At 43.4% G+C, this 13,453-nt stretch overlaps 1 protein-coding gene across 1 annotated transcript; it reads left to right on the top strand.

Annotated features, from left to right (window-relative positions):
* The first annotated feature begins 73 nt into the window (after positions 1-73).
* LOC104995463 (cytochrome P450 2G1) lies at positions 74-12,920 on the top strand. Its single transcript, XM_010849335.1, has 9 exons — positions 74-175; positions 990-1,152; positions 2,885-3,034; positions 4,874-5,034; positions 5,286-5,462; positions 8,242-8,383; positions 10,386-10,573; positions 10,702-10,843; positions 12,415-12,920. Exons 1-9 carry the CDS (start codon positions 74-76, stop codon positions 12,594-12,596), a joined length of 1,407 nt encoding a protein of 468 aa, XP_010847637.1. The 3' UTR covers positions 12,597-12,920.
* The last annotated feature ends 533 nt before the right edge of the window (positions 12,921-13,453 follow it).

Below are 13,453 nucleotides of genomic sequence, written 5' to 3'. Positions count from 1 at the left end.
GCTGGGAGGGGCCTTCACCATCTTTCTGGCGCTCTGTTTGTCTTGTCTTCTCATCCTCATCGCCTGGAAACGGATGAGCAAAGGGGGGAAGCTGCCGCCTGGTCCCACACCGATACCTTTCCTGGGGAACGTGTTGCAAGTTCGTACTGACGCCACTTTTCAGTCTTTCATGAAGGTGAGTCTGTCTACTTTCACACAGCTCGAAGCAACTAATTCTATAGACTGACAGTGTAGAAATTCCTGAATCCTATAACAAAGGCTCTTGGAAACATAACCATAGATTTCTGGAATTCCAGAATCTTAAATTCCTGGAAACACAGATTCCTAGCACATTGAAACTTAAGACCTTCAGGACTTTGGAATAACAGTACCTTCTTCTTTAAAAAGAAAAATATGTAGCATTGCACTACTTGTTAAAGATCTTTTTTAATGTGGACCATTTTTAAAGTCATTGTTGAGTTTATTATAATATTGATTCTGTTTTTCTGTTTTGGTTTTCTGGCCATAAGACATGTGGGATCCTAGTTCCCTGAACAGGGATCAAACCCCCACCCCTTGCATTGGAAGGTAAAGTCTTAACCACGGGGCCTCCAGGGCAGGGCCTGGAATAAACCAGTTACCTTCTATCCTTAGATACAAGAACTCTTGCACTCTCTTGGTCTTCAAACTTTGACTCGGTATCATGAAATCTTAGGATTCTAGAAAGTTAGCACTTCAGAGCAAGACACATGCATCTTGGAATTCCATCTCATCTAGGTCCTCCGTTTTACAGATGCAGAAACCAAGGCTTGTAGCAGCACTGGGGGATCTTGCCCAGGATCACAGAAGCCAAGACTTCTGTGTCTCTTTATCAGCAGTCTTTCCAAGCCCAGGACTAAATTTTATCTGTTATTCCCATGCTTCTTGAGATCGCCATCTCCTAAAATCCTTGACTGGTTGTTACTTGGTGCTACACTCAGCCCCCTCCTCTTACGTCTTCCTTCACTCAGCTCAAGGAGAAATACGGTCCAGTCTTCACTGTGTACATGGGGCCCCGGCCAGTGGTTGTTTTATGTGGACATGAAGCAGTGAAGGAGGCCCTGGTAGACCGAGCAGATGAGTTCAGTGGCCGTGGAGAACTGGCTTCAGTAGAGCGAAACTTCCAAGGTCATGGTAGGTAACAGCAACAAAAATAAAAGCAAAATGTAATCACAAAGTGTAATGTACTTCTATGTCCCGGGTTCTTTGATAAGTACTCTAAATGAGTTACTGCTGTGACTTCTCTGAGAGCTATTAATGTCTTCCTAATTTTGCAAACGAGGAATTTGAGAATCAGAAACGTTAGTAGTAACAGTCAGTGGTAGAATCGTTTTACTTTGAACCCAAACCGTCTGACTCTAGGGGATCGTGTGTGTTACTTGTGTTATTATTTTTGATGGATGAGTGGCACTCTTGTAATTCACTAAGCTCTCATAGCCAAGCTTACTGTTTATCTTCCTATATACCCACACAGACCCAACCCATAGGTCTCTGCATCCTCCACAGATATCTGTTTAATGTTCCCTACACATCAATCTCTAATGGCCTGGAGGCAGAATTCCAGAATTCTTGCCTGGAGAATCCATGGACAGAGGAGCCTGGCAGGCTACCGTCCATAGGATTACAAAGAGTCAGACACGACTGAAGCAACTTAGCATGCACGCACATCTCACGCACTGCCCACATCATTCAATTCCAAGCAGCCTCACACCATTTTTTGATACTTTCACTCACCTACCTATCCCTATGCCTTTCCTTCCATCCATCCATTTTTCCATTGACCCATACAGCCACCAAAAATATCCATTAGACTTTCTATACAAATATCAGTATCCTTCCAACAAATTGATCTGTACATCATCTATTAATTAACTTCTCATTTACCCATACGGTCATCGTGTCATCTATCCATTCATTTTTCCTTCCATCACTCATCCACCTATTAATCATTCAGTCATCCATACATTCTTCCAACCATTTAGCCATACATCTCCAACCATCCATCCATTAGCCCTTTACCCATCCAGAAGTCTTTAATCCATCCATTTGTCAGTCATTCCAGTTACAAACACTTCCTTCCATTCAGTAATCTATCAAAATCATTTCATCAAATTTCCAAACATTAATTCACTGATGCATGCACATCCGGAAACTTCTAAATACTGTTTACTACATGGTAACTCCTTTTGTGTGGGTATATTAATGTACAGGTAAGATCTCCTGTGAACGCTTACAGGTACGTCTAGAGAATACAAGTAGAGCATAGAATATAGAAGAATACTCCCCATTCCAACATATTCTACATAAAATTCTATCTGTGGTTGTATACTAAATTGCTTCAGTCATGTCCAACTCTTTGCGACCCTATGGACCCTAGCCCACCAGGCTCCTCTGTCCATGGGATTCTCCAGGCAAGAATACTGGAATGTGTTGCCATGCTCTCCTCTAGGGGATCTTTCTGATCCAGGGACAGAACTCTCATCTCCTGTGGCTCCTGCATTGCAGGCAGATTCTTTACCACTGGGCCACCAGGGAAGCCCATTCTGTCTATATCTCCCCCCATATTCCTAGGCATCCATCCATTATATGCATTTATCCAGTTCCAGGTCTCTAGCCTGTAAGAAACTCTCCTTAATCTCCCACAGTCATTATTAGCCTGATTTCTTTTCCTTCGTCTCAGTCTTGGGCTGTTTTGGGGAGTCCAGTAGGGAAGGAACTTTAGTTTCCCCATTAAGCCTGGAAGGTTGAAAGAGGCATCCCCAAGGGGAAAGTTTACAGCTGTCATATCCTGGCACCCTCCCAGTCCAGCACAGAGCTGGGCACAGACAAGAGGGGAGACAGGAGCCTGACCCCGAAATCCTGGCAGGTGTAGCGCTGGCTAACGGAGAACGATGGAGGATTCTCCGACGCTTCTCCCTGACCATTCTTCGGGACTTCGGGATGGGAAAGAGGAGCATTGAGGAGCGGATCCAGGAGGAGGCTGGCTTCCTACTAGTGGAATTACGCAAGACCAAGGGTATGTGTGACACCAGCCGGAAGGGTACCAGGGGACTTGGGGGGGTGGGGGATAGAGAGCTCAGTCATGAGAAGATGGGCTTTAGTGGGAGAAAGATTGGGAGTGGGAAAGGATGAAGAAGATGAAGGATTTACTGAGATTTCTAGCCAGATTCCATGTTAAAATTAACATGAAAGACCCTTAGAGATCCCTTGTCCAGGGACTTGAGTCAGTGGATCTTAAGGAGTTTTTGAGCTCCTCATATCCTGTACAGACTTTGGCAATATGAGTTTATGCCTTTTTGTGGTGGTATGTTTAAATTTATCTATCTAACTAGGTATACATTCACACATACACATACAAAAACATGTAATTTGGGTAAAAACCATATAATGCAAAAATTTGCCACTCTATTTCTGAGGGCATGAGAGGATGAAATGGTTGCATGGCATCACCGATGCAATGGACATGAATGTGGGCCAAGTCCAGGAGATGATGAGGGACAGGAAGGCCTGGTGTGCTGCAGTCCATGGGGTCCCAAAAAGTGGGACATGACTGGCGACCGAACAACAACAAACTGTTCTAAGTGTACAGTTCAGTTGTGTTACATATATTTACATTTTTGTGAAAGATTTTTAAAACTTTTTCAACTTGGGAATCTAAAACATTACACCATTACATTTTTAAAGAGATCCATGATGCACCCAGAAATAAGATCTGGAATGTCTGGGGTCTAATGAAAAAAGACACAGAGGCTGAGAAATACAGAGATGAATAGATTATATACAGAAATAGAGACATATTTCTCTACATTAGACTCCTCCCTTGGGCTCCATGGATGCAAAATGGTCTGCATAAAGATTCTGTATACTCAGGAACCCCTAGAAATTATTTGCAAAGCTAACTGTGATTATATACATTGCTTTAGGGAAATTGTCCCCATACCCACTGGCTTGACCAGCATCTCGTTTTATAGATGGTGCAGCTGAGGCCAGAGGAAGAATTTTATTTTAAATAGTGCAGATGGAATCATTGGTAGAGATAGACCAAATCTAGCCATTCTTTTCTATTTTTTAATACGCCCCTTACCTCCACTTCTTTCCAAAATTTGTGACTCTCCAGGACAGTTAGCTTCTTTTTTTTCTTCTTTTTTGAATATTTTTGGCTGCACTGGTTCTTCATTTCTGTGCAGGCTGTCTCTAGTTGCAGCGAGCAGGGATCACTCTTCGTTGTGGTGTGCAGGCTTCTCATTGCAGAGCACAGGCTCTTGACTAGCGAGCGGGCTTCAGTAGTTGCAGCGCACAGGATCAGTGGTTGCAGCTCTCAGGCTCTAGAGCACTCAGGCTCAGTAGTTGTGGTGCTCTGGCTTACTGGCTCCTCAGCACATGGAATCTTCCCAGACCAGGGATGGAACCTGTGTCCCCTGCATTGGCAGGCAGATTCTTATCCACTGTACCACAAGGGAAGTCCCAATACAATTAACTTCTAATAACAAAAAATAAGGATTCAGCTCCACCAGCATCTCTCACATGTTTATTACATGTCAGGCACTGTGCTAAGTATTTTACATGGATAATTAACATTGAATTTTCATGAACCAATGAGGTGGCTATTTTTTTAATCTTCACATATTTTTATGTATTTATTTGGCTGCACCGGGTCTTAGCTGAAGCACACAAGATCTTTAGTGGCAGCATGTGGGATCCAGTTTCCAAACCAGGAATTAAACTCAGGCCCCCTGCACTGGGAGCGTGGAGTCTCAGCTACTGGACCACCAGGGAAGTCCCTCAGGTGCTTATTAAACCAACCTGATGTCACATTCCATGTTCCTACTCATGGCCTCCAACTTCCATTATTCAGGGGCTCGCATCGAACCTACTTTCTTCCTGAGCCGCACTGTCTCCAACGTCATCAGTTCCGTCGTCTTTGGAAGCCGCTTTGACTATGAGGACCAGCAGTTCCTGAAGTTGCTGCAAATGATCAACCAGAGTTTCATAGAAATGAGCACATCCTGGGCCCAGGTGCCCATCAGTCACCTCTCTGTCCACCCCTCAACCTCTGTTAACTAAGCCCCTGCCTTTTCCTCACTAACTCCTCCCCACAATCTTGGGAGGCAAGAATCAAGATGCCCTGGGTCTCCAAGAAGCAAATAGCCTCATGCAATTCTCAGACCCCGTGCTGGATGCTAAGCCCAGCTGTTGGATTCCAGATTCAGCCCAGGCTGGCCTCTGGTACCCATTGCTAACAAACATCCTTTGCTTATTCCCCACAGTTATATGACATGTATTCTGGAATCATGCAATATTTGCCAGGAAGACACAATCGCATCTACTACTTGATAGAGGAGCTCAAGGACTTCATTGCCTCCAAGGTCAAGATCAACGAAGCATCGCTTGACCCCCAGAACCCTCGGGACTTCATTGATTGCTTCCTCATCAAGATGCACCAGGTACCTCTTCCTGTGCCCCCAGTCCTTTCCTCTCATCTCCCCAATCCTTAGTGCCTACAACTTTAGACTCATCTGTAAACATATTGATGACAGTATGTCAAGGGCCAAACATTGTTTCACCAGGTTGGCTTTTATTTATAGATGAGATATAGAAACTGTTAAGGTATAAACTCTTACACTGTCAAACTTTGAAGCTAAAACTTCTAAGAACATAGAAACTTAAAATCGTACACCTTTCTAATCCGATACACCAGAGACTTGCATATACAGCAAAGTAGAATGCATTTTTAGAGTCTTAGAATTTGCTGAGCTGAAACATTTAAAGTCTAAGCTTTGGAGTTTAAACTTTAAAATTAAAAGTTTAATGTCTTCCCAGCTTCCAATGCAGGGGGTGTGGTTTCTACCCCTGGTTGGGGAACTAAGATTCCATATGCCAAGTGGTGTGGCTAAGAAATCGATTTTCACCTTTTTCTAAAGTGTACATGGAACCTTCTCCAGGATAGATCACATCCTGGGCCATAAATCTAGCCTTGGTAAATTTTAAAAAATTGAAATCATTCCAAGCATCTTTTTTGACCATAATGCAGTAAGATTAGATCTCAATTACAGGAGAAAAACTATTAAAAATTCAAACATATGGAGGCTGAACAACACGCTGCTGAATAATCAACAAATCACAAAAGAAATCAAAATATGCATAGAAATGAATGAAAATGAAAACACAGCAACCCAAAACCTATGGGACACTGTAAAAGCAGTGCTAAGGGAAAGGTTCATAGCAATACAGGCTTACCTCAAGAAACAAGAAAAAAGTCAAATAAATAACCTAAGTCTACATCTAAAGCAACTAGAAAAGGAAGAAATGAAGAACCCCAGGTTAGTAGAAGGAAAGAAATCATAAAAATTAGGGCAGAAATAAATGCAAAAGAAACAAAAGAGACCATAGCAAAAATCAACAAAGCTAAAAGCTGGTTCTTTGAGAAGTTAAATAAAATTGTCAAACCATTAGCCAGACTCATCAAGAAACAAAGGGAGAAAAATCAAATCAACAAAATTAGAAATGAAAATGGAGAGATCACAACAGACAGCACAGAAATACAAAGGATCATAAGAGACTACTATCAGCAATTATATGCTAATAAAATGGACAACTTGGAAGAAATGGACAAATTCTTAGAAAAGTACAACTTTCCAAAACTGAACCAGGAAAAAATGGAAAATCTTAACAGACACATCACAAGCACGGAAATTGAAACTGTAATCAGAAATCTTTCAGCAAACAAAAGCCCAGGACCAGATGGCTTCAAGGATGAATTCTACCAAAAATATAGAGAAGAGCTAACACCTATCCCACTCAAACTCTTCCAGAAAATTGCAGAGGAAGGTAAACTTCCAAACTCATTCTATGAGGCCACCATCACCCTAATACCAAAACCTGACAAAGATGCTACAAAAAAAGAAAACTACAGGCCAATATCATTGATGAACATAGATGCAAAAATCCTTAACAAAATTCTAGCAAACAGAACCCAACAACATATTAAAAAGATCATACATCATGACCAAGTGGGTTTTATCCCAGGGATGCAAGGATTTTTCAATATCGGCAAATCAATCAATGTAATACACCACATTAACAAATTGAAAAATAAAAACCATATGATTATCTTAATAGATGCAGAGAAAGCCTTTGACAAAATTCAACATCCATTTATGATAAAAAACCCTCCAGAAAGCAGGAATAGAAGGAACATGTTATGTTATGTTAAGTCGCTTCAGTCGTGTCTGACTCTGTGTGACCCCATAGACGGCAGCCCACCAGGCTCCACCGTCCCTGGGATTCTCCAGGCAAGAATACTGGAGTGGATTGCCATTTCCTTCTCCAATGCATGAAAGAGAAAAGTGAAAGTGAAGTCGCTCAGTCAAGTCCGACTCTTAGCGACCCCATGGACTGCAGCCCACCAGGCTCCTCCGTCCATGGATTTTCCAGGCAAGAGTACTGGAGTGGGGTGCCATTGCCTTCTGCATAGAAGGAACATACCTGAACATAATAAAAGCTATATATGACAAACCCACAGAAAACATTATCCTCAATGGTGAAAAAAATTTTTTTTCAAAAATTTTTAAATAAAGTCTTAGAGATATGGCAATTTAGAAGCTTAGTAACTCTGCATCATGGATTCTTAGGATTTTATAAAGTTACAAATTTCTATTTTTCTACTGTAGAACCTCTGTACTCAGCAGGTTTTTTGTTTTTTGTTTTGGACAGATATTTGATTGAAATCTGACCTTTATTTATTTTTTATTCATTGGTTTGGCTGTGTTGGGTCTTAATTGCAGCATGTGCATGAGAGATCAGTAGCTCCAAGGCACTTGGGATCTTACTTCCCCGACCAGGGATCAAACCTGCAACCCCTGAATTGCAAGGCAGATTCCTCACCACTGGACCACCAGGGAAGTCCTTCAGCAGTTTGAAATCATGTACCCTAATGTCTTAGAACTTTCAAATCTGACAAGGCAATCTCCACTTTCCTCTCCCTCATTCTCCCCATTGTTCACTACATTCCAACTATCCTGACAGCTACACTGGCCTCCTCTTTGTCGTTCCTCACCAGACACACCTCTGGCTCAGGACCTTTGCTCTGACTGTTTCCTCTCCCACATACTCACCTGGGTCACCCATCTGTTGTGTTTTCACAAAGCTCTACCTTATACACAGGGAGAAAACGAGATGAAGGCAGAAGATGGTGAGTCTATTTATCATCTCTCTCATTTTCAGGATAAAAACAACCCCCACACAGAATTCAACCTCAAGAATTTGGTCCTGACAACCCTCAATCTCTTTTTCGCTGGCACTGAGACAGTGAGCTCTACACTCCGCTATGGATTGCTGCTCATGATGAAGCATCCTGAGGTGGAAGGTGAGTGTCCACCTGAGCCGCTTACCTGGCAGACCTCATTCCCCACAGGAAAGAAGACACCATCCTGAAACTTTAGAATCCCACAGCTTTCAACTCTTCACACTTTAGAACCTCAGGATGTGGAATCTTAGAATCTCCGGCTTGGAAAGTCATTTAATTTCATCTTCTGCTTGGTGCCTGTCATGGTGTCTTATCCAATACTTTGGCCACCTGATGCAAAGACCCTGATGCTGGGAAAGATAGAAGGCAAAAGGAGAAGGGGGCGGCAGAGGATGAGATGGTTATAGATAGCATCACTGACACAACGGACATGACTCTGAGCAAACTCTGGGAGACGGTGAAGGACAGGGAAGCCTGGCGTGTTATAGTCCATGAGGTCGCAAAGAATCAGACATGTCTTAGTGACTGAATTACAACAAGATAGTTTCTTATGTGGTGAGTTATGAGAAACTTAGTAGCTTAAAGCCACAATAATCTATTACTTACAGTTCTGGACTTCAGAAGTTCAAATAGGCTTTCACTGGGTCAAACCAGGGTTGATCTGACTCCTTGCCTTTTCCAACCTTTAGAAATGTATTTCTTGCGTTCCTGGGCTCCATTTCCAAAGCCAGCAGTATTACATCTTCAAATCTCTCTTTATATCCATTGTCACATCTCCTTCTCTGACTCTGACCTTTCTGCCTCCTTCTTATACAAACACTTGTGGTTACTTTTAGAGCCAATATGGATTATTCAGAATAATCTCCCCATCTCAAAACCCTTAAGTTAATTATATCTGCCAGGAGTCCTTGGTCATGTAAGGTAACATCCCCAGGTTCCAGGGATTAGGAGGTAGTATCTTTGATGGCCACTATTTGGCCAACTGTAGTGGCAGGATCAAATAGAATCCATCCCCAGTAAACTGTAATCTGGTCTGGTTGGGTAACTCCAGTAATGAGAACTCATTTACTACCAAAGGAAAATTCCCAGTTTTGGCCCCTCTCCCTTCTAATGTGGCTTCCCCAGTGAATCAGCGGTAAAGAATCTGCCTGCAATGCAGGAGATGCGAGTTGGATCCCTGAGTCAGGAAGATCCCCTGGAGGAGGGAATGGCAACCCACCTTAGTATTCTTGCCTGGAGAATCCCATGGACAGAGGAGCCTGGCAGACTATATATAGTCCACAGGGTCACAAAGAGTTGGACACACGTGAGGACCTGAGCACACCTTCTAATGTAATTCAAAACAAACAGATTTCTCTTGTTACAGAAAATGGGAGAGACTAACATTTCCATTCAGACTCATCTAGTTTCTCCTTCATTGTCTGAGTTGTCTTTTACTAATCTAAATCATCCAATATCTAATGGACACCTCAATTACTTGCATACTGGACTACATGTGCAATTCACAACTGCATGGGCTTTATGCATTGTTGTTGTTGTTCAGTCACTAAGTCGTGTCTGACTCTTTGCAACCCCATGGACTGCAGCACACCAGGTTTCTCTGTCCTTCAGTATCTCCAGATATGTCTTTCCAGAGTTTGCTCAAACTCACCATTGAGTCAGTGATGCAATCCAACCATCTCATCCTCTGTTGCCCCCTTCTCCTGCCTTCAATCTTTCCCAGCATCAGGGTCTTTTCCAATGAATCGGCTCTTTGCATCAGGTGGCCAAAGTATCAGAGCTTCAGCTTCAGCATCAGTTCTTCCAGTGAATATGCAGGGTTGGTCTCCTTTAGGAATGACTGGTTTGATCTTCTTGCTGTCCAAGGGACTCTCAAGAGTCTTCAGCACCACAATTCAAAAGCATCAATTCTTTGGCACTAAGCCTTCTTTATGGTCCAACTCTCACATCCGTACATGACTACTGGAAAGAGTGTTTATCAGCCCCACCAATGTGTCAGGAATTAAGAATAAAGAGACAGTCCAAATACATATGGAGCTGAAGACACAAACCTATGACCCAATCCTGGCCTCCAGAAATACCTCCTGCATCTTTGTCTGCTGTGTGTTCTGGTTTTTTCCAGCCAAGATCCATGAAGAGATTGACCAGGTGATTGGACCACACCGGATCCCAAGTGTTGATGACCGGGCCAAAATGCCCTACACAGATGCCGTGATCCATGAGATCCAGAGACTCACAGATATCGTGCCCATGGGCGTCCCCCATAATGTCATCCGGGACACTCATTTCCGAGGCTACCTTCTGCCCAAGGTGGAGCTGCACCTCCGTTCTCATCCCTCCCTCCTCCTGTACCCCACTGTACCCCACTCCTCCTGGGTCCCTACCATTCTCCATACTCCAACGCTGATTTCTCCTAACTGAGCCCATCTTCACCCCAGGGCACCGACGTCTTTCCTCTTCTTGGCTCTGTCCTCAAAGACCCCAAGTACTTTCGCTACCCAGATGCCTTCTATCCACAACACTTCCTGGACGAGCAGGGCCACTTCAAGAAGAATGAAGCCTTTGTGCCTTTTTCCTCTGGTAGGTGTCTATGGTCTGAGTCCCCCATACCCTCACCAGCTCTGCAGAAACACACTAGGTATGTCCCCCAATCATTGGTCTGTATTTGACATTCAGGTTTGAATGGGAAGCTGGGTGCTATTTCATAGACTCATACAATACCAGAATCCCAGAATTCCAGAATGATGGAATATCAGGACCATGGACTCTGATAATAAGAAAAGTAATTGCACTAAAGAGAGGCCAGCATACTTTTTGTAAGGGCCAAAATATAAAATATTTTAGGTTTTGCTGGTCTTTGTCTGAACTATGCAGCCTACACCATTGTGCTGTGAAAGCACCCACAGACATTCATAAACAATGATGCTGATACTGAGTCGTGTCCGACTCTGCAACCCCATGAGCTGTTGCCCACCAGGCCCATCTGTCTGTGGAATTTTCCAGGCCAGAATACTGGAATGGGTTGCCTTTCCTCCTCCAGGGGATCTTTCCGTCCCAGGGATTGAACCCATGTCGCCTGTGTCGCAGGCAGTTTCTTTACCTGCTGAGCCATCCTGGAGAATTCCCTGGTGATCCAGTTGTTAGGACTCCAAGCTTCCACAGCATGGGGCCAGGTTCAATCCCTGGTGGGGGATAGAAGATCCTGAAAGCCGCATAGCATGGCAAAAAAAAGAAAAAGAAAAAAGCATGTCTGTGATGGATGCAAATTTTTAAAAACTATGCATATCAATACTTGAATTTTAATTTTCACATGTCACAAAATATTATTTTTCTCCTGATTTTTTAACCACTTAAAAATGTTAAAAGATTCTTATTTTGCAAACAGTATAAAACAGGTAGCAGGAAAGATTTACCCAATAAACAGCAGCTTGGTTAACTCATAACACAATATCTTTGAAAAATCGTATTTTAAGTGTAAGCTATATTGAACCTGGTGTCAGTGCAACACACTCCACCACTTAAAACACCATCAGTGGGGCCATGAATGAGTTACTTCAGCTCCCAGTCTGTAAAATGGAGATTAATCTCTCCAAAGCATTGGAAGAGTGATTGACAAACAGCCAGCATTTTTTTTAAAAAAATCTGTATTGGAGTATAGTTGATTTACAAGGTAGTGTTAGTATTTGCTGTACAGCAAAGTGAATCAGTTACACATATATATACATTCACTTCTTATTTTTTGTAGATCCAGCACTATTTAAGTGTGAGCTTTTGTTTTCCCTCACTAGTGTCTGGCACCTTGCAGGCACTTCCTAAACCTTTAAAAGAACCAGAAATGAAAAGACTTTAAATGCCTGGATCCTTTTACAACCGTTCTTAGAATCTGTTGGAATTTGCGCCATCAGAGAAGTAGCTTCCACGTGTTGAGTCCCCTATACGTGGAAGATCCTAGCAGAGCATTAACTGTAGAAACCCACTGCATCTTTATAACCTTAAAAAGTGGGTGTTATCATGACCCCAGAGATGCAGAGGAGGCAGCTGAGGCTAAGCGGTGGTGAGACCCGAATCCTCTCCATGCTTCTGCTAACCCGTGCGGGTCTGCTTCTCCCCACTATTCCCCCACCCACTTTATCCCCTCTCTGTGCCCACAGGAAAGCGCATCTGCCTGGGGGAGGCCATGGCCCGCATGGAACTCTTCCTCTACTTCACCTCCATCCTTCAGAACTTCTCCCTACGCTCTCTGGTGCCACCTGCTGACATCGACATCACGCCCAAGATCTCAGGCTTTGGCAACATCCCTCCGACCTACGAGCTCTGCTTCATGGTCCGCTGAGCGCCTCCTATTGGACGTGGAAGGAACCGTCGGAGAACAGAGCTCTGCCCAAGTGTCCAGGCGCACCCAACCTCTTCATCCCCCTTCAGTTCTCACAACAATCCTAAGAGAAAACACCATTACACTGTCATGGGACACAGGTCAGCAGGGGTCACCCCAAAATATGGAGCTGTGTATCTTCTACATCCAGCAGAAAGGCAATGCCCTGGCCAAGGCTTTGGCAAAAGCTTGCAGATTTTAAGTTCATTTGTTCACCTCCACCTAGGTTTCTATCTGTACCAAATTCTTATTGTAGACCTCCATGTCTTTATGCTGTTCCGTTGACCTTTCCCCGGTAATGACCAAAGGTAGATAATGAAGAATAAACATAATAAAAGTTTTAAATGGTGTGGTGCATTAGAAAAGCAAAGTAGGGATTTCCCTGGTAGTCCAATGGCTAAGACTCTGAGCTCCCAGTGCAGGGGAGCTGGGTTCAATCTCTGACCAGGAAACTAAATCCCACAAGCTACAACTAAGAGCTTGCATGCCGCAACTAAGACCCGGTGCAGCCAAATAAATAATTCTCAAAAAAAGGGAGAAAAGAAAAAAAAATTCCAGAATTGGAATTTTAAATCGGTGGCATGGGTGGTTTCACAAGGCCATAAGGAGCAAGCTGTTCAGGTATCTGGGGAGGGAATGTTCCTGGCAGAACAATTAAAAAAGGGGAGACCCGTAAGGCAAAAGACTGGGTGTGTGCTGATGAACCCACAAGCAGACAGGTATGGCTGGAGTAGAGGAGGAATGGAGAGCATAGGAGTGAGTGAAATGAGGGCATAGGGTTAAAAGGCCAGATTATGTGGGGCCTTGGTGAGGACTTG

The sequence above is a fragment of the Bison bison genome, unplaced genomic scaffold (genome assembly GCF_000754665.1).
Source record: "Bison bison bison isolate TAMUID 2011002044 unplaced genomic scaffold, Bison_UMD1.0 scf7180017864280, whole genome shotgun sequence".
In the NCBI taxonomy this organism is placed as follows: Eukaryota; Metazoa; Chordata; class Mammalia; order Artiodactyla; family Bovidae; genus Bison; species Bison bison.
This window is presented reverse-complemented; position numbering and strand designations above follow the sequence as displayed.